This window comes from Lissotriton vulgaris, chromosome 12 (assembly GCF_964263255.1).
Source record: "Lissotriton vulgaris chromosome 12, aLisVul1.2, whole genome shotgun sequence".
In the NCBI taxonomy this organism is placed as follows: domain Eukaryota; kingdom Metazoa; phylum Chordata; class Amphibia; order Caudata; family Salamandridae; genus Lissotriton; species Lissotriton vulgaris.
In genome coordinates, this window is record NC_141700.1 from 504852073 (window position 1) to 504874997 (window position 22925).

The window sequence follows — 22925 nt, forward strand, 5'->3', positions numbered from 1 at the left end:
TTTACGGCGGCTTCCCCAGCAGTTCCGGTCTCCCTCTCCACACGGGAGACCGGCAACGAACCACCAGCAGGCTTCCCCCGGGCAGGGGGAAGCGGAAATGGCCGCCTCGAGGCCCCGCCCACGTCGCACCACTGCGTGCCTGGCTTCCTGCGCTGAGGGCCGCCAATGGCAGCGCGGCCCTTGGCAGGGAGGCGGGCGCAGCTCCTCTTGCTCGATCTCCGGGCCAGCGGCGGTGAAATCAACACGGAGCAATGCCGGGTGGGCACCGGCCTCCAATAATTAAATAAAAACGGGGTGGCACCCGTAAATAAAAATATAACAAGCGGGAGGGGGCGGGAAAGGGGGAGGAGAGACGCTGACGACGGAAGGCGGGTGCCGGCAATGCCGGACCAGACACGGGGGCGTTCCCGGCGTCGCGTGACGTCGGCAAAAGCCAAAGAATCTCGGGAACGCCCCCGTGTCTGGTCTGGCATTGACGGACGCCTCTCTGTTCCAATGGCTAGCCTCCATTTATGGAGCTAGCCAATGAAGCAGAGAGGCGGGTTGAAGTCACCCATACTAGAAACTACAGATTTCGCTGGAGGAGGAGCCTAACGGCTCCGCCCCCCAGCGAAACCTAAAAAGGAATATGATGCAGACAGCGCCACATTTTTGAATGTATTTTTAAGTAATGGAAATAACAGTAGTTTAACACTATGTACTGTTTAAAAAGCCAGTACATTTTGCTTGGCTGTATGCTGGTTCTATCTGTAGTTTGGTGTATTGTTCTTTGGCCCTTTCATCACTGTTCAAAGAATATTTTTGGCATTTCTAACATCTGTTTTCCCAAAAGTGTCTTTAAATAGTCTCCAAAATGTCAACACTGACTTAGGTTGTTTGAACAGAGGCTACTCTGGCTGCTCTTTCTACATCTAATGGGGTGTTTCACAACAATTCCTGTTCGTAAGTCATTCGTTGTGCTAGCGTCCATTTTAGTTTTCAGTGCTCTTGTTCTGGAAATCACAGTAGTAGTGCTGGCAAACATAGACTTAATTGCCTTGCCATGCTAGCTACCTCCCCCCCCCCCTCAGTCCACACCTGATCCTTCAATTACAGTGAAAACGAGAACAAGAAGGCACACCACTCAAGGTGGGTGGACATAAAAGGGTATGAAGTGGATGCTCTTACAAAAGTGTGGATCCTAGAATCTTGGTGTCCCATCTCCTGAAGGGGGCCTGGCTTTGCTTGTCATGTCTATCACAAAACTACTTACGTCTTTACATGTTTGATGGGACCTCGCAACTTTATGCTTGCATCTAGGTGCTGAGCACTTGCTGAAAGATTTATTAAGGACGTGTAAGTGCACATAGTGACCCATAAGAAATGTGAGTTTAACCTGATAGCCCTAATCTATTGTAGTTTGTGATTCCTGACCTCAGGATGCAATGTTAAAGCCCAAGATTAGGTTTGCCCACCTATGGCTCCGGTGCCTATACCTAAAGGAGGGAGCACAAGGAATGTGAGCAGATTATGGCCAAGTGTAGTTCATTCATCATACATATAAAGAATTAGTTTGCCTGAAGTGTGAGGATTAAAGGCTAGAGTAGTCTACCTCGAAGCTGGGGAACAGGGTTCGAGTCTAGACAACAACGCTCAACATCCTGTGATTCTGAGCAAATCATTTGATCTCCCCGTGCCTAACAAAACAAATGAATGTGTCTTTCTGTAACGAAATTTATTTATTTATTTATTTAAAGAGTTTTCTATAGCGCTGGCTAGACCCGGAGGTATCAGAACGCTTTACATGAGATACAACAATGTAACAGAAAAAGTTCAACAATAACACAATAAATCCCAAAAATAAGGCAATACAATTAGGAGGGGAGAGACAGGAGAGCGGAAAGTAGTGGAGGGGGTAGGGGAGGTGAGAGAGGCTGATTAGGTTAGACTGACTAGGTAGGTGAAAACCAAGGAGGGAATCCACGGCCCATCTCACCTATAGCTAAACCAGGTAGCTCCATCAGACAAAAAAGTTCAGTCAATACATAGAGAGGGGAGAAGGAGAGACATAAATAGAGGGAGGATGCAGTAGGAGACGAGAGGAGGGACGAAAGGAAGTACAACAATGTGGTTTAACAGTATAACAGAAAAAGATCAACAATTACACATTACATTAAAACATCAGCAATACATTAGGAGAGGAGAGGGAGGAGAGAGAAAAGAAGTGGGGGATAGGTGAGGTGAGAACGTGAGAATAAGGGAAGAGACAACCGTAGAGACGAGAGGAAGGAAGTCTGTCTAAAGATCGATTGGGTAGGTGATGACCAAGGAGGGAATCCAAGGTCCATCTCCCCTATAGCTAAACCAGGTAGCTCCATCGGGCGTCCGACAAAGTAGTTCGGTCTCAAGTGTTGAGGGAAGAGGTTTGCAGAAAAACAGGATGGGAGGGAGAAACAGCAGAAAGACGAAGGAAAATCTGCCCAAAGACCGGCTGGGTAGGTGATGGTCGAGGGGGAAGTCCCAAAACCCATCTCCTCTATAGCTATCAGGTAGCTCCAGCGGGCTATGGCCAAATAGCTAGGTCTCAATGGGAAACATTTAAATAACATAGAGGGCAAAATAAATGGAGCGTAGAGGGGAGGGAACAGGGAAGGTGAGAAAGGGAGGATGGGGGAGGAGACAACAAGTAGAGACACAATGAAATCTGTCTAAAGGCCAACTGGGTAGGTGACGACCAAGGAGGGAATCCACGGCCCATCTCCCCTATAGCTAAACCAGGTAGCTCCATCGGGCATCAGACAAAATAGTTCAGTCTCAATACATTGAGAGAGGAGAGAAGTAGAGATATAAATAGAGGAAGGAAGCGGGAAGAGGCGACAGGAGAGACAAAAGGAAGTCTGGCTAAAGACCGACTGGGTTGGTGACGTCCGAGGAGGGAATCCCCGACCTGTCTCCCCTATAGCTAAACCAGGTAGCTCCATCGGGCATCAGACAAAGTAGCTAGCTCTCAAATGACGCGGGAAATTCACAGGTAAACAGGGTGGGGACTTGGGCAAGGACAGGTGAGGGCAAAGGTTTTATATAGCGATGGCTAGACCCGGGGTATCAGAGCGCTTTACATGAGGTTCCACACATTACAAAATATCTCTGGTCTAGTTTGCGCTATATAAAACTAAGCCACTGAATATACTTCAAGATAAATGTCTGGTTTCTTGGCAAGTGTCAAACCATTTTTGTTGATGATACAAAGTTATGAGCATATTCAGATCTGAACAAATAGTTGCATGGAAATATGAGACTGCTTCAAATGTATAATAAACCTCCATTGCTAATCCACCAAAATATTTCTATAGCACCCCTCACCAAAGGAAAAATTTAAGGGACCGTGTGAAAGAAAGGGAAGAACAGGCATAGAAAGGAGAACTTTGAACTCCACTAAACCTGTTAAACTACCCTCCAAACTCTAACCCCGGTGATTTGAGGCACATTCTACATCCAGCGTGACCAGTATGGGGCATGTAGCTCAACTCAAGATAGAATATATTTGTCACTTTACTTGATCACAAAGCTGCAAAAAACAGAAAATGGCCGGGAGGGATCAATCTCGAAATCCTTAGAAGATAAGGGACTATATATTCCCCCTCAAGTACGAACAAGATTCTCAACATTAGTTTTTTTTCCTTTTTTTTTACACAGTGATCACATGCCTAATCAGAATCAAGATTACCAATTTTATTTATAGCAATACGTACTGCAAAATAATGCTTTTATGTAATACTGTTAATCAATCAATCATACAATATACACATACATACACAAATTTTGCCACTTTTCACGGACCGTGACTCAAACACGGCCCAACCCTCTCTCTGAGTACTCCGTCCAGGCGCACACCGCAGAATCAAATGGGCGCCATAAAAGTACCAGTCTCGACGTCCCACTTGATCAGCCATAATTTTATACACAATATAAATGTATAAGGTTTCGTTACTTCAGCCGATTAAAAAGAAAAATGGATGCTAAACCTCACAGAGTGCCACAGGAATGCCTCAATCTTTAGCACAATCATCTCCTTTTTTTGACCAACCGCAATTACATATGCCAAAATCTGGTAATGTTGAGATTTCACAATTCAATGCGGTCTTTACCCCTTCAGTTCACGGCATCCAAGGTCAGTTTTCTCCCCTCTGAATTGACCAGTTGTGCAAACATTGTACCTATTACTTTCCCCCTTCATACTCTTACTTGGAAGCTTGCAGGCTCTGTCCACCTTTTCTGGGAAGGAGGGGGAACACAAATTAAAAGTTGAGGGTAGAGAGGTACTTCCACAACTGCAAGTGGGAATGGATACGTCCTCCCCAACAGTAACCAAAACAAAGTAAATATCCAACCCAAACAAAATATCAAAATTATTAGTCCAAAAGTAGTGGCCTAATTCCTTCTACATCCAGTGGTTTGCCACTACCATTAGTGGGAGCACAACCTCTTTGTTAACCCCTTCGTGCACGGGGAATTCAGGCGCTGTGCGGACGTTTCCATTAGTGGGCGGAGATTTGGACGGCCGAGGGTTGTCCTGCGTACTCGCCCACCATGAAGCGTGACGGCTCCCGGCCGTCACGAGCATGTAAGAGGTTAAATTCCCCACACACACAATCTAATAGTGTCATGCTTCATCATAGGGGCCCCCTGGCTCCTAAAGGCCAGGGTGGGCTCGACCGTTTTTCACGGAGCTCTTAAGAGAAAAAGGCAGGGTGTTTTAAAGATTCAAAAACCACTATCACCTTCAGGTATCCCTTTAATATGGAGGGCCAGTGGTTATTAAAAACAAGAGCACAGGTTTCTGTAGGAATCGATGATGGTCCTATGACCCTATGTATGCCAACATGTTTCAGCCACTCTGGGGCCCTATGGGTCCATAGCTTTCATCAGGGCACAGGTGAATTGGATGTCTGTCCATCCCTACAGTATAAAATCAAAACAATAATCCGAAAAATATTCAAATTATCAAGAGAACATCTATTGGATATACTTATCCTAATTTGTGCGTTCTCAGATCATGGTATCCAACCTAAAGATTAATACACTTTTTTTACCATGTATTCTGCTCATTATTTTATTCAATAGAACAAACTTAATGCAATGTGTACGGCCTGCAGATTCACAAGCCACACTTCCCATATTGATTTAGGTCTCCCACGACTCTGGAAACAGCGTGATCATTCGAATTGTAATACAGAGACCTGTATATACATGATCACCTGTCCCTGTGGACAGAAATATATCGGAAAGTCTACAAGAAAGATCAAGATTTGGATTGGGGAACATCGACGCACATTCCGCAGGGGAATCAATGCTACAAGATTGACTGCACATTATCTTGAACATCAGCATAAAGATAATGATTTGCAATGGACAGCCATTGAAAGGATGAAGGGTGGTCTGAACCAGATTGGCTGAAACATGTTGGCATACATAGGGTCATAGGACCATTGAATCCTACAGAAACCCGTGTTCTTGTTTTTAATAACCACTGCCCCTCCATATTAAAGGGATACCGGGAGACACTGTTCCCAATAGGCTGCACGCTTGTCCGTGCACGCACCAATGCTTCCCGAGCGTGCATTGTCTATTTTGAAGCTCGCACACTGCGAGAGACTGTTCGCGCCACTGCTTTTAAAAAGCGTGCGGTTCGCAAAATGGTCTTTACTTGTTGAGACAGTCTGAGGAATTGACTGCCGTGAAGAGGAGAATGCAATTTCCCTCCTACACGGCAGCCTGGGGGCGTCATAGGTCACAGCCCAAGCTTAGCAGCAAGTGGCTTAGGAGCCTGCTGCATGCCTTTTGTTACAAGAGCGTGCCCGGGGGAAGATTGTGTACATGTTTGAAGGTATTCATGTTAATTGCAGCGCCATGTGAGCGCTGCAATTAACACGAATACTTTAAAAAATGCACACAATCTGCCCCCAGCCGCGCTCTATTAACAAAATGCATGCAGCAAGTTCAGAAGCAGGGCGTATGCTTTCAGAATCACTAATATATATTAGTGATTCTTAAAGCAGACGCCATGGTTCTGGACTTGCAGCATGCATTTTGTTAATTGAGTGCAGCTTAAAAAATGCACACAATATGCCTTCAAAAGCGCTCCATTAATTAAAGGCATGCAGCAAGTCAAGAAGGACGACCTCTGCTTTAAGAATCACTAATATATATTAGTGATTATGTAAGCACAGGCCTTATGCACTACATTTCAACAGAAGGACAGCACCTCTGACATGCTGCTCCGTGTCTGTATGTTTTTCTCGCACCGTACGTACAAGCTACTTCCATGGTACTGTATATTGGGCATAGTGGTTATAAGGGCAGGAGGGGTGAATTTGGTTCCGGAAATGGATTACCACTTCCTGATTGTCCTTGTTAGCTTTGGACTAAATAGCCCTTGAAATCAGATCCCCAGAAAAACAGACATGTTCTCAAGCGCGCAGAGCCAAATTTGAAGTCACTTTTATTCTGGCTTGCAGGATGGGGTGTTGTGTATATGACCTGCTCTTTCTGGGGCGAGTCCCATCTCCTGCAGGAACCGGTAACTTGAATGTATTGCCACAGAAGGTTGTTCTTCAAGTTGTGCTGCAGAGACCCGGTGAATCAAACACTACAACAGGGTTGATTTCAAGCAAAGCCTGCAGTAAAAAGCAAGTACTGGATTGCACACTTCTTTCAAGGCTTTGTGGGCAAAGCTGCATTTTCTACTTTAATCCCTGTTTACTTTATCATTTTACTTCGACAGATCTGTTTAAATAGCTATTTGTTTTAAGATTAAAAAAGGGTATTCAGATGTCTTTCTTTTTTTTCTGCATCTCTCAGACTTATGGTTTGTGTTTAGCTTTCAATTAGAATGTATCTAGGGACATGCAGAATGTCTTTTTGCCTCACTTTATTTTTAAATAATGAGCCAAATTAGACAAAACAAATTTAGCTTGATAGTGGTACAGAATTGCTTTGACGTTTAATTGCCAACATGACACAGCCAGTGTACGCCAGTCACAAACAAGAAGGTCTGCTCCCAGGGCCGGGCTGGCCATAGTTTGTAACATGGGTTTGCCCGGGAGCCTGGAAGGGTAGGGACTGGATTTACCGCTGCGGTGGCTGTTTTGTTACTGGGGGCCGGCTTTGCAGCGATGCTGCAATATCAGCCCCCAGTAACAAAAGCAGCAGGGTTGGGGACCGGTTTGGTTAAGCAGGAAGGCTTGACACTTGTCCACCCCCTGCCTCCAGGGGGTGGGGGCGGCCCAACAAAATTACCAGTGCTGCTATGGGTTCCCTGTCTGTCCCTGCCTGCCCTATCATGTAGGCCTCCTACGTTCCAGTACCTAACCCAGTTATCTGCACAATCAATCAGAAACCCCCGTTTAAGAACCCCTGTCGCTGCACTCACACACACGGTCAGGTTCTTGGCGCACATAGCCTTGCCTGCAGCACACAGAGACATAACACTGCTGCACACAGAGGAAAAAAATTAGAGGGAACATTGTCGGGAGTTGATTATGGGTTTTTAATCTTTAAAACCCCCCTGCCTTTTTCTCTTAAGAGCTCCCTGAAAAACAGTCAAGCCAACCCTGGCCTTTAGGAGCCAGGGTGCCCATATGATGAAGCATGACCCTATTAGAGTGTGTGAGGGGACTTTAACAAAAAGGTTGTGCTCGCACTAATGGTAGTAGCAAACCAGTGGATTTAGAAGGAATTAGGCCACTTTCTTAGGACTAATAATTTTGATATGTCTTAAAAGGACGCCGCATAGCTTTATCAAAATCTGGGAAGGTCCAGCTTTCCTACATTGCATTAAGTCTTGGAGCATTTTGGTTTGCATGCATATGATGGATGCGGAGGCCTGATATTTAAATTCGTTTTTGTCCTTCTTGTTCTTCCTACCTTTTGTTTGGGTTGTCAGTCAACAGGGTAGCAGGTTTGCGCACATTGTGAGGGTGTTGTCCGGCTACTACCATATGCTACCTCCATGGTAAGCAAGAATGACTTGCAGGTCTTCTGTGCTACGTATGGCATCATTTCTGATATTGTCTTGATTACTATAGTGCGGGAAAGAGTAAATTATGGGTTCTTACTGTTCACTTCTGACCTTCTCTGGTTCTCCCACCTTCTGCCTATTTTTAGGCTCGGCAGCCAAAGAGTCCCTCAGATATTGGATTGGGGCTGTTTTGGAACATCTTGTAGACCGAGTAGTGATTATGAATCTTGCTGTACATGCAGCTGTAGACTCCAGTCCATCCCTCAAATCACACCTGTGGGAGAAGGACTGATTAACCCACTACAAGCTTTCATCTTGCCCTCCAGCTGCCACAGGAGACCGCAGGAGATGGAGCTGCGCCAGAGCTTTGAGGTTCCACATTTTCTCAGGAACCTGGGTGCTCTGTCCCTTTTTCTTGGACAGTCCAGCACGTTTCAAGGTTGACTGTGGGGTGAGCCCTGGTCAAGCAATGGCCACAATCCCTTGCAGGGTGAACCACAAAGTCACTAAATTAACCTGTGCTTATCCCTTGGTAGCTTGACACAAATAGCAGTTAGGCTTAACTTAGAAGTAATGTGTAAAATAGTTATGCAGCACACAAAACACAATAAAGTGAAAATGCAACAAAAGATAAAATCCCGAACCAATTTAGAAAAATAGAGTACATTTTAATAAATAGTTTAAAAGCAACACAAATCCAATCAGTAAAACCGGAGTGATGAATTTTTATAGTTTAATGTTAAATCTAGCACCTAAAAGAGCAAAGCGCCACCCGCAGTCATCTAGCTGCGCAAGACTGGGTCAAAGCTGAAAGCTAAGACTGACCACATTGTAGCACGTTTCGGATACAAGAAGTGGACTAGGCCTGGTCACAGCTTATCTTTAGACTTAGAAAAATTCTTGAAGAAAACATGTCTGAGAAGGTAAAGCCCAGCCGGACAAGGCTGCAGGGAGTGTGCAAAGGGAGCGTCGTCATTGTTGGATGTCTTGGGTCGAAGCCACGTTAAAGATTTCTATTTTTGGACTTCGTCGCTAAAATGGAAGTCGAAAAATTCCCGCGGGTTGAAGCAGAGGGCTGTAGTCAAAGACAGTTAGGCGAGGCTGGATACCCTGTTGGCGAAGGACCACTGAAAAGAATTTGCTGCAACGAAGAACGTTGCGGGAGAAGCTGCTGAGTTAATGCGACCGGCAATGCACCTTGGGTGGATAGACGAGCAGGTTGGTCTCGTTCTCCTAGTTCTCAAAGCACTTTTAGGTCAAATCTGGTCTAAGTCATCAGTTTTCGAAATTGGGCATCTTGACACCTTCAGCACTGCACCCAAGGGTCCAAGACTGGTGAGACACTACTTGGGGGTTCGTGACTCACTCTGGATGGGTCCAGGTGCGGATTCAGGTGCTGGGGGCCTTTTATGTTCCTGTGGCTCTTAAAAGAAGGCCAGGAAACCGTCCCTTGGTGACAATACTGGTAGTCCTGGGTTCAGGGTTTATGTAGGGCTCAAATGAGTTACAGACCTCTGAAGGTTCAAACCACTCTCAAGGCAGAAAAGCAGTCCTTCCAGGTACAGCAGCAGTCTGGCAAAGTGCACAGCTGAATGCAGTCCTCTGAGATTTCTTCCGCAGGTTCAGTATTTAACTGAAGAGTGGGTCTGAAGGTCCTATTTTTATAACTTGGTGCCCTTCTACTGGAAGGTGGGAGAAGCTTCTGGAAGGGTTCCTTGAAGTGCATGGGATTTCCTTACTACCCTGGCTCCAGTCTGGCTGCAGTGACAGTACAGGGTCGCTAAGCCCTTTGTGTGAAGGCAGAGCACAGGTTTTTCAGGTGTAAGTGGGGCTGTGCTTAGCTCCGCTTCCCATCCTGCCAGCAGATGGCCAATTGGGGCACACCTAATCCCTCTATTGTGTGACTGGGAGGAATTCACGAAGTCTGTCAGCTACACCCGTTAGCCTGTCTTGGGTCATGTGATCCAAGACAGGCTATTGGCGCAAATGACAAAAAAATGATAACTTTCTAAAAGCTGCAAAAATCATATTTAACCATTAAAGGAGGATCGCATTGCAATTTCATAGCTAATAGATATGATATATATACCTGCTCCCAATTAGGAATTACATTTTATTAAATGTAATAAGGAATCCTGAATGTTATCCTATGGGCGGAGTAGGTCTCACGGTAATGAAAATAAAATGTAGGAAGTTTTCACTACCAGGACATGTAAATCCTAAAAGTACATGTCCAACCTTTTCATTACAGTCCACACTGCCCTATGGGCTACCTGGGGTCTACCTTAGGGGTAACATATGTTATAAAAGGGGAGCTTAATGCTTGGCTAGGGCGCTTAAATTCCAAGTCTACATGGCAGTGGAACACTGCATTCCGACTGCAATTGCAGGTCTGGGACATGTTTTGGAGGGCTATTTAAATGGGTGGCACAATAAGTGCTGTGGGCCCACTGGTTGATTTAATTTACAGGCTCCGTGTATGTGGTATACCAACATCACAAAATAGCAGTGCTCATTCACAGGAGACTGCCCTTCTATGAGGAGGAGGTATACAGGGATACAGGCGGGAGATATGTGTTGGTTAAAGGCTATCTGTTGGAACACTCTGTACTCTTTGTCAATATCTACGCCCTGAACGTAGACGACCCTGAGTTTTATAACGACATTTATTCACATATTATCCGCATGGGAGCAGACCATATATATATCTGGGAGGTGATTTTAATCTGACACTTAACCCGGTGCTGGATATCACTTCACGTACAGCAGCCACCAAACCACGCGTGAGGCGCGCCCTGCGGGATGTCATGGAACAGTTAGATTTGGTAGATGCGTGGCGACACCACTATGTCCGTGATTTAAAGATACACACACTACTCTGCACCCCACAACATCTGAACACGCCTTGACTTCTGATGCCTTTCTGCGGCTGCAATACTTTGACTCAAAGACGTCACACATTTGCCGCAAAAGTTATCTGAGCACTCCATGGTATTGGCACACTTACAGATTCCGAGGGCTGGAGGGGTGGAGAGCACTTGGCGGTATCTAGATATGGCCCTAGGAGACTCTGCTTTCGCAACTGAACTAGGAGAAGCTATTGTGGACTACTTTCAGTTGAACGTTAGTTGCGTTGACTCCAAGGCCACCCTTTGGGAGGCGTTTAAGGCATGCGCAAGGGGTATATGCATTTCCAAACATGCTGGAGTGCTCCAGTTTTCAGATTGTTGAAAGACTGTCTTCAGTATATACTGCTGAAACTCCTGTGGCAAGGAGAGTGTTGTGCATTGCTCTCAGAATGTGATGAAGGATTCAAACAGTAGAGGATTAGAATGTTTTCAAGGGTTGACTCCACAGGCAGCTGTTTTATTTTTCCGATTTCCATTGGCAGTTTTGACAGTGAGACTAAATATACAGCTTTGTAGGTGGCCTCTTAGAAGAAGCAAAGAGAGGATGTTGTCTAACGGCTAGTGCGGACGACCTCCAATCTGGAGAACTGGGTTCGAGTCCCAGCAATGATGCTCAACATCCTGTGATTCTGGGCAAATCACTTAATCTCCCCGTGCCTAACAAAAATTAATATGTCCTTGTGTAACGCAACTTGTGCTCATATAAAGCGCTCAGATCCCGATGCCTTTGGGTCAAGTTTGCGCTATATAAAACTCGGGGGGGAAAAAGCACAGTGGGACTTGAACCAGCGATTATCTTTGCAGTGAATGCTCAGGTTAAAGATGAACATAGCGTGGTTTGGTGAAAAGGATTATTTTATTCATGTAGGGTGTGTTTATATGATTTGGGAAACTAGTGAACCAGTTGGATGTGATCTGTGGATGGGATAGTGTTTTTGAGATATTGATCCTGTATGGAGAGAATTACATTTCAGTTAGTACGTGGTCTTGGAATGCTTTCACTTGGGGTTTTTGTATTTGGGTTGTCGGCCTCTGCTCCTGGTGTTGGTTTGCAATAGTTTTGTTAAGTTGAAAGCGGAATTTAAAATATCAATTGCCCTTTCATGTAACGAATTTAGGATGGAACAGGGTGTTCTACTAAAAAACCTGAATGTCGTTTGAATACAATATACAGTGTCTCTGGGCATATGCAAGCATGCCTAGTTCTTTAATTTTTAGGATGTGTTCACCTTTTGTAACTGGTCATTTCACTTTAATCTTGTGCAGGCATTGTACCGTACCTCGGAATCTCAAAGTGGATATTAACTGTTAAATCTGAATAATGTCCTACCCCTCGATTGCGAGCTATTTAACCCAGACTCACTGATTTTTAACTGCAGTTTTGCATCTGATATATATTTACATAAAGGATGCAGCTCGCCTATTACTCATTCAAGGCTTCATAAGGTCCAGGTCATTGCTGTTATTAATTGTCATAAAATTTACGAAAAAGGCTATGTATTTTATAATATAAACTGTTGCTCACTCCCTAAACACAAGTTAGATATTTTTTACCTTTTGGTCAATGAACAGCCTGACGCCATCTTTCTTACTGAAACCTGGCTACAGAAGTGTTCTGGACCATACATTGCACTTGCATTACCTCCTAATTATTTAATAGTTAGGAGAGACAGGACATTAAAATGGGAGGTGGTATTGCAGTTATTTACAAAGATTGCTACATATTCAAATTCGAAGATATATCCTTCATGGGTTGGGAGTCTGTACTATTTAAACTTATCATTACCCCGCAGGTTACCTTTTCTTGTATCCTGCTTTACCGCCCTCCGGGCCCAGCTGGGGTATGGGCAGACTCCTTCCCTGATTTAGTTGCTCCTTATCTCCTAGACTGTGCTAAGTTCACCATTTTGGGTGATCTTAATTTACACTTTGATAACCCAGCATGCACCACTAGTGCTACACTCGTTTTAGATCTAGCAGCTATGAATATTCTGCTGTGTAATTCGGGTTCCACTTATGCTTCTGGCCATTTTTTGGATCCCATCTTTTCCAATCTGTCCAACATTAGCTGCCCCCCCCAGCACTTCCTGTTCTCTAGTCGGATCACTTCCTGGTGGGCTTACATGTTAATAGTCTATTCGAGCCCAGTCCCAATATGTCTGGCTATAAGTCTAATTCAAGAAACTGGGGTAAAGTAAATATTGAACCTTTAATAAGACCCTATCTGAGAATGACACCATCCACTGTCCTATCTCGGTAACAGACGTGGATGTAATACATAATTGGTTACTCAATTCTATTGATGTTTGCCTTCCACCTTCGGCTAAGAAGGTGAATAATCACCGGCCACTGGCTTCTTGGTTCTCTGAGAGTTTAAAAGCTGAAAAAAGTAAATGCAAAACGTCTGAGAGGCTCTGGAGAAAGAACTATGCTTCAGATACTAAATTAGTTTCTAAGTTGGCCAAAATAAACTACCAAGGACTTTGTAAAGCTGCGCGTGCAGAGCATGTGACTGCCACTATTTCAAAGGTACAATACAATGCTAAAACATTGTTCAAGCTTGTTAAAGAACTACCTGGCGCTACATACCTACCTAAATCTCCGGATTTCACGGAATCACCATGTAATGATCTTGTGAGGTTCTTTCTCAATAAAGTTGAAAGCATATACGCCACACTGAATGTAATCCAACCAGCTCACGTACAACAGCATATGAAGAATTCTTATCAGGCAACTATAAACATGGATCCTCAGGCTAGAACATCTTTGACACCCATCAACAATCTAGAAACCTGGGTGCCGCTAGACATTAACTGCTTTAGGTGCATTTTGGATTGTCTTAAATCCGGTTCTGCTATGGACCCTGTCCCCATTTCTGTTCTCCTGAAGCTTGAAACGTCATCTCTGCTGTTAATTATGGAGTTGCTTAATGCCTCCTTAAAGGAAGCTAAGGTACCATCTGCTTGGAAGCATGCAATGGTTCTTCCACTTTAAAAAAAAGTTAACGCTGACCCGGCACAACTGTCTAACTTCCGGCCCATTTCTCTTCTCGCGGCCATTTCTAAAATTCTGGAAAAACATGTCAACATTCAACTGTCAACTTACATTGAATCCCATAAATTCTTGCATGGCTCACACTCTGGTTTCCGCACAGGTTTTTGAATGGAGACTACCTTGCTTGGAGTCAAATAAATCTTACGTAACCGTGTGGTTGACGGGGAGACCGTGGCTTCTATACTTCTTGATTTAAGTGCTGCGTTTGACACGGTTTCTCATACTCTGCTCCTGCAAGCTTTGCAACCTTTGGGAGTGACTGGTGTGGCAGTTAATTGGCTTAAAGATTTCCTGGTGGATCGTACATTCCATGTTTTTTCTCCCACATCCAGTTCCAAAATGTACTCTTCACCCTACGGCGTTCCTCAAGGCTCGATCCTTAGCCCTTTATTATTCATCATTTGTCAGGCATCTGGCGCTGATCGCTGAAGAATTTGGGTTGTCTCTTTTCTTACGCTGATGACACCCAGATTGTCTTTTCCTTAACTGCTGACAGGGCATCCAAACCATCTTCTCTTCAATCCGTATTGAGGAATATTGCAGGATGGATGCAAGCCAACCTGCTTAAACTCAATGGTAAAAAGACAGAGGTGGTGATATTGGGCAAGAATAAAGATCTATGGGGCGCCCAACATTGGCCACCTGAAATGGGTCCCTTGCCCAAACCCAATCAGCAGGTCCGGTACTTAGGTGTCATAATTGATGACCAACTTTTAATGAGGCAACAAACAGTGAAAGTATAGTCCATTTTTAAATGGCTAAGGAAAACCATTTGGATGATGCCTTTGTCCACACAACCAACCGTGGTCCATGCTCTGGTCACCTCAAGGCTGGACTATGGCAACATTTTGTATCTCGGAGCCAATGAGGATGTGGTACTAAAGTTACAGCTGGTACAATATGCGGCGGCCAGGTTGCTCTGTAAGGTCCCTAAAACAGCTTCTATTTCAGGCGCACTTCGTGATCTTCATTGGCTCAGGGTTGAGAATCGTATTACGTTCAAATCCCTGAAATGTATGTTCAAAACCAAAAGAGGTAAAGAGCCCCAATATCTGAATGCTCTACTTCACCTTTACCTTCCATCAGGCTCCTTACGTTCTGCCACTCAGGTGAAATTTACGTTGCCTAGGATCAGGCTATCACGCATGGGCGGTCGGTCCTTCTCTTGGGCCCTCTCTGTGGAACTCCCTTCCGATGGCACTTCAGACTGAAACCATCTATGAGAATTATCGTAAGTGTTTAAAAACCTGGCTGTTTTAATATTTAGAAACTACTTACTCTTCTCTTTTCTCTGTTCAACAGGCGGCGCCGGGAAACCCTTGGGTACCTGAACGCCTAATAAGATTAAATTAAATTAACCTAACATAACTTGTGGCCTTTCATAAAGAAGAGACCCTTTAGAATTATTTTCTTCATAGTGGGTGCTTTGCAGGATTCCTCTTTTCTCACTAGAGAGCTCAGAACAGTGATTATCTTTTCTTCACAATGAGTGGTCTGAATAAAGGTAATCCGTCCAATGAAATAGAAAACTTCTCTTGTCAACTGTTTTTAGGTGGACGAGTGGTTACCAGGGTAGCCTTAGAACTGTACAGGTAAGGAATGATGGGACTGGTCTGTTTAAGTTAATAAAACAGGAGAGTTTCTAGTGATATTTTGGAAGGAACCTTTAGAACATCTTTGTTTATGCTTTTAGATAGATAACTTGGTGATGGGATGGCAGGGTTTGACAAGATGTGGACAAAGACCACGAAAATGGAAGATGGGTTCTTTGAGACCCCTCTGCTTATGCTGAATAATGGAAGCACAATGTATTTGTTCTACCCTAATGATGAATGCCATTACTTCAGAGGCCCTATTTACTTCTGATTTATGTCAACAATATGAGCTGTAATTTGTCTTATCTTGTTAATGTCGAAGTAATTTTTTTTGTTGTCTCTTGTTTATTTTAGGTACATGGGAATTGGACTTTCAGCACAAGGCGTCAATATGAACAGGTTGCCTGGTAAGTCATCCAATATGTAATCAGAACTCATTTTTAATGCTGTGGTGTGGGAATAGCCTACTTTTTGGGATAGGTCCTTTCCAGCCTGTGACACTTAGGACCTATATCTAGTTATTTTATCTTTCATCTAGTATCTTTGATATTGGTATTTATCATATGAATAAGTGCATTGAAGTGAATTTTCACTATCCAGGTGTGATGCGCTCATAGTGAGGAAAGGAAACATGATGAAAGGTGGACCACTTTTTTCACTACTAAAGCCTGAAGGAAAGTTGCATAGAGCGCTGATGACCTTAACTAGGACTGATAGAAGCTCTATAACAGATGATTTCACCCCCAGTAAATTACCTTTACCCCATGTGCTACTGAAACATCCAGACCCCATTTGAGGGATTGGTGCCTCTGAGGACTATTCAATGTCTGTGTGCTTTAATTTTTAAACCCATCTCCATGTTTAAGTTATTAGTAATTGTATCCATTGTTGCCCACACTCCTGATTTGAGTGGTTGACACCCTGCTTCCTGATAAACTGAAGTCTCCCCCTTGTACCTCTTGCAATTTGAGAAATGTGCATCCACACCCCTGTGAACTGATTGCCCAATGAAGTTTTCGCTATTTGAATGATTTTGCTCTACACTCCTGTGTATTAAAACCTCAAATCTTTCCCACCCTGTCCATGATGTCATCCACCTGACTTGTCGGTTACCTCTCCCACCTCCTCTACCCAACAATAACTCTCCCATCTCCAGAGAAAAAATACAAACTCCCTTACAGCACACGTCAGAGCTGCACTCAGCTCTTGGTGTTCACTTGAAACGTTTACACTTTTAATATTCCATGCACAGTTTTGAGTATCTAATCCCTGAAAACTAGTATGCAGTCTCATTTGCACTGATGGAAGAAGTCATGTACCCCAGAACACCTGGAATTTTGCAAACTCTAACTCCTCAACCTGACCACATGCAATAAACTTAATCTAAATAATACCAGAACTTCACCCTATCTCTCTAGCTGCACACCAAATGTATTTGACAAACCTTAAATGTATTAATGTTACTTCACCTTGTCCACTCCTGTATCCAAATCATTGTGATAATGATTTCGACTCGCATCTGAAAATCATTTACCAGTCTGCTCAATGTATGCCTATCTCCATACTTCACATCATCCCCTTTCAGATAAAGTTGATCCCACCCTAGGTTGGTGGGAAGAAGGTGGGGGAATAAAAGAAGTGTTAAGCCCTGTACACAGTGTTGCAAAAAGATGTCTCTATTGGATCCAAACAGTTGTATGTAGTGTCTCGGATCAGATGATTGTTTGGACTGCAGCTGTTATTCCTCAATGCACCTAAAGGCCCTCATGGAGAAGGAGACCAAGATATTTTTGGAAAGGACACCGAGGACACTTTAGAGTGGTCCCTCTCTGTTCATGTTAGTTTCTTGACAGGGAGCTAATCAACACATGATCCTCCCTCAAAAAATAGGAAAATACCCCATTGGAAGAAGTTCTCTTCTTAGTGAAGGACACAGTCCTGCTCCAGGGACCATTCAGAGGCGCCGTTGACCAATTACAGTCTCCCGTTTCTTTGGAGCAGATTCTGATTTTGAAGATAAAGCTGAGGTTTTGACTCCATCTGCCGACCCTTCTCAAATCGGATCCTCGGATCCATTTGAAAGGTGATTTGGGGCATTTTCATTGTGACCCACAACTTTCTGGGTTACTCATCAAGAGTGGGCCTGATATGCCAGGATTGATGATTCAAGTGACTTCAGCCCTGATACCATATGACTTTGTGTCTTCATAGGCTTTGACCTTGATGCTCCTTCCAAGGAAGCTCTCGTTTGTTACTGAGCTGGCCTGTGCAGATGATGATGCCATCTTCTGCACTATGCTGGGGGCCACCTTCCAAGTCAGACATCTGAGTGGCAAAGTAAAACGTTAATGCATGTTTTGATGATGAACCAATGTCACAGAACCTTCCTAGGGCCTAGAGGTTCATCAAGCAAGAGTAACCTATAGCACATTTGCCAGCCTTTACTGTGACCTTCAGTACACACAAGATCTTGAAATGTCAGCAGAAAAGGACATTCTGTGTCTTTCATGTCAGTCTTTAGAGAACATCTGCTGGTTTAAATCTATGGTACAGGAAGCACTGGAATTTCTGCTGCCTACTGCTGAAACTAAGTCCAGCACCCTGGCTGAAATACTGCAGCTGCCTTTAGAACCCTTCTGCCATTAAACTAAATGCTATTCAAGTCAGTTCTAGCTGCCTGAGAGAAACGTTCCTCTTTCTAGTTGCCTACGGAAAAAATTGTATGGCGCCAACTATCTGTGCCTTCCAAACTCAAATTTTCTTGACAGGCTATTGCCCTGAGCGTTTGTAGGCACAATTTTCACAGTAAATATTAACACCTTCCATACTGCTCCTCTTGATAATGAGTCTAAAAACATGACTTCGTAGGTAGGATTTTTTTTTAGGGCTCGCCTGCTGTGCGCATGCACACAGCTGGAAGCTCTATAGGGGCTTATCCAGTGTTTAACCACCACTGGCGATTCCACTGGCGATTCCTTTGAGTGCATGTGCTTTTTAGGTCATTGCGCAAGCGCAAGCCCTAAAAAGCGCGTGCACAATGACACTCGCCATCTGCCTGCCTGCCTCGCATTACCACATCAAAGGCAGCCGTCCCAGGTCATTTGTCACCTCCTAATTATTCACTGCCTGCCGCCGTATTTTCGGTTTCGTCTCCTAATCTTCCCGCCCCTTGCTGCAACAACTGTTTATGCTCTGCTTGAAAAGAAACATGGAATGCATGCTGTATCCAGGACCACGAATTCCATGCTTCTTAAGAGGGCTTTTCGGAGTTTTGGTTTAAGTACTGAGTGCACTGTGTAGTAGCTAGCTAAGGCGCAGTTATGTTGCCATGTGCTGTTGCCGTGCCCAGACAACATTCATATATATTTTCTTTCCTTTCTGCACACATTGTTGCGATTTATTTTGCCCTGCTACTTATCATTTTCTAAGCAGACCTTTAAAATTCGTCATTCCTTAAAATATAGTGTAGCTTCGGTATTAATTAAACACCGACAGGTTTAACAAAACCTTCTCCCAATGCAGATGTTAACAAACAAACCTCTCTCATTTACGGTTCGTACTCTTTTCTTTTCTGTGATTTAGTTTTCCTTCCAGAATAACGTCCTACATATTTTTCTGCATGTATCTGTTGGAACAGTAGCAAGCACTTGTCATAATTTATCCAGCATCGTTAAAGGATAGATTTTTTTTTTGTTTTGAGAGTTGTAATTTCCGTTAAGGCTCCCACCACACAGCTTCACCTACACAGCTCCACCAAGGCACCCACCACACAGCTCCACCGAGGCACCCACCACACAGCTCCACTGATGCACCCACCACACAGCTCCACCGACACAGCTCCACCGATGAACCCACCACCCAACTCCACCTACACAGCTCCACCGATGCACCCACCACAAAGCTCCACCGATGCACCCACCACACAGCTCCACCGAGGCACCCACCACACAGCTCCACCGAGGCACCCACCACACAGCTCCACAGATGCACCCACCACACAGCTCCACCGATGCACCCACCACACAGCTCCACCGATGCACCCACCTCACAGCTCCACCGATGCACCCACCACACAGCTCCACCGATGCACCCCCACACACCTCCACCGATGCACCCACCACACACCTCCACCGATGCACCCACCACACACCTCCACCGATGCACCCACCACACATGCCCCAACCACACAGCTCCACAGATGCCCCCACCACACAGCTCCACCGATGCACCCACCACACAGCTCCACCGATGCACCCACCACACATGCCCCCACTACACATGCCCCAACCACACAGCTCCACAGATGCCCCCACCACACAGCTCCACCGATGCACCCACCACACAGCTCCACCGATGCACCCACCACACAGCTCCACCGATGCACCCACCTCACAGCTCCACCGATGCACCCACCACACAGCTCCACCGATGCACCCCCCACACACCTCCACCGATGCACCCACCACACACCTCCACCGATGCACCCACCACACATGCCCCCACTACACATGCCCCCACTACACATGCCCCCACCACACAGCTCCACAGATGCCCCACCACACAGCTCCACCGATGCACCCACCACACACCTCCACCGATGCACCCACCACACATGCCCCCACTACACATGCCCCAACCACACAGCTCCACAGATGCCCCCACCACACAGCTCCACCGATGCACCCACCACACAGCTCCACCGATGCACCCACCACACAGCTCCACCGATGCACCCACCACACAGCTCCACCGATGCACCCACCACACAGCTCCACCGATGCAGCCACCACACAGCTCCACCGATTCAGCCACCGCACAGCTCCACCGATGCAGCCACCACACAGCTCCACCGATGCAGCCACCACACAGCTCCACCGATGCAGCCACCACACAGCTCCTCCGACACAGCTCCACCGATGCACCCACCACCCAACTCCACCGATGCACCCACCACACAGCTCCACCGACACAGCTCCACCGATGCACCCACCACACAGCTCCACCGACACAGCTCCACCGATGCACCCACCACAGAGCATCACCTACACAGCTCCACCGAGGCACCCACCACACAGCTCCACTGATGCACCCACCACACAGCTCCACCGACACAGCTCCACCGATGCACCCACCACACAGCTCCACCTACACAGCTCCACCGATGCACCCACCACCCAACTCCACCGATGCACCCACCACACAGCTCCACCGACACAGCTCCACCGATGCACCCACCACACAGATCTACCTACACAGCTCCACTGATGCAACCACCACACAGCTCCACCGATGCAAACACCACACAGCTCCACAGATGCACCCACCACACAGCTCCACAGCTGCACCCACCACACAGCTCCACCGATACACCCACCACCCAGCTCCACAGATGCACCCACCACACAGCTCCACAGATGCACCCACCACACAGCTCCACCGTTGCACCCACCACACACCTCCACCGATGCACCCACAACACACCTCCACCGATGCACCCACCACACACCTCCACCGATGCCCCCACCACACATGCCCCAACCACACAGCTCCAACCACACAGCTCCAACCACACAGCTCCACAGATGCCCCACCACACAGCTCCACCGATGCACCCACCACACAGCTCCACCGATGCACCCACCACACAGCTCCACCGATGCACCCACCACACAGCTCCACCGATGCACCCACCACACAGCTCCACCGATGCACCCACCACACAGCTCCACCGATGCACCCACCACACAGCTCCACCGATGCACCCACCACACAGCTCCACCGATGCACCCACCACACAGCTCCACCGATGCACCCTCCACACAGCTCCACCTACACAGCTCCACCGATGCACCCACCACACAGCTCCACCGATGCACCCACCATACAGCTCAAACTACACAGCTCCACCGATGCACCCACCACACAGCTCCACCGGTGCAACCACCACACAGCTCCACCTACACAGCTCCAGCGATGCACCCACCACACAGCTCCACCTACACAGCTCCACCGATGCACCCTCCACCCAACTCCACCGATGCACCCACCACACAGCTCCACCGACACAGCTCCACCGATGCACCCACCACACAGCTCCACCGACACAGCTCCACCGATGCACCCACCACACAGCTCCACCGATGCACCCACCACACAGCTCCACCGATGCACCCACCACACAGCTCCACCGATGCACCCACCTCACAGCTCCACCGATGCACCCACCACACAGCTCCACCGACACAGCTCCACCGATGCACCCACCTACACAGCTCCACCGATGCACCCACCACACAGCTCCACCTACACAGCTCCACCGATGCACCCACCACACAGCTCCACTGATGCACCCACCACACAGCTCCACCGACACAGCTCCACTGATACACCCACCACACAGCTCCACCTACACAGCTCCAGCGATGCACCCATCACACAGCTCCAGCGATGCAGCCACCACACAGCTCCACCGACACAGCTCCACCGATGCACCCACCACACAGCTCCGCCGAGGCACCCACCACACAGCTCCGTCGAGGCACCCACCACACAGCTCCGCCGAGGCACCCACCACACAGCTCCGCCGAGGCACCCACCGCACAGCTCCGCCGAGGCACCCACCACACAGCTCCGCCGATGCTCCAACTAAGCTCCACCAATGCACCCACCACACAGCTCCACCAATGCACCCACCACACAGCTCCGCCGTGGCACCCACCACACAGCTCCGCCGTGGCACCCACCACACAGCTCCGCCATGGCACCCACCATACAGCTCCACCGATGCTCCAACTAAGCTCCACCAATGCACCCAGCAAACAGCTACACCGATGCACACACTACTCAGCGCAACCACAGCATCACTGGTTCAAATATGTTCTTTCAATTTTTCAAGCTTTCACGCTTTATTACAAATCACAAAAAGATGTTAATATTTCACTTCTGTTCTTGGATTTTCGTCACAATAAAAAACACTGAACATAATCTTCACAAATGTTATTTACAAAAGTTTAAGCTATTGCAATTACAAATTAAATAAATAATTAAGTATTAATTATTAAAAAAAATTAAAAGCCATTGTTATTTGTAATATCAATACATCTAAGTCACGTAAATACAAAACATGTTGCATTGCAAATGCTATAGGTGTCACATTTGCGAAAGTTATAACTATTGGCATTGTAAATGATAAAGCTATTAATTTAGCTATTTTAAAAAAAACACATAAATAAAAATAATTCATTTATAACACCAATAGCTCAAACTTTCCTAATGCGAGCCCTATTGCATTTCCAATGCTTGTTTAATGATGCCGCCTGCCACCTGTGCACTGCAAACATGGCAAGTCTTCTTGGTCAGTACATCCAC

At 46.3% G+C, this 22925-nt stretch overlaps 1 protein-coding gene across 1 annotated transcript in view; it reads left to right on the forward strand.

Annotated features, from left to right (window-relative positions):
- The window catches only part of RANBP10 (RAN binding protein 10), a 652739-nt gene that overhangs the window by 273364 nt on the left and 356450 nt on the right, over positions 1-22925 (forward strand). The window contains exon 3 of the mRNA XM_086945263.1: positions 15912-15964. Coding sequence (XP_086801389.1) covers positions 15912-15964 — 53 coding nt within the window. The remainder of the gene's footprint in view (positions 1-15911; positions 15965-22925) is intronic.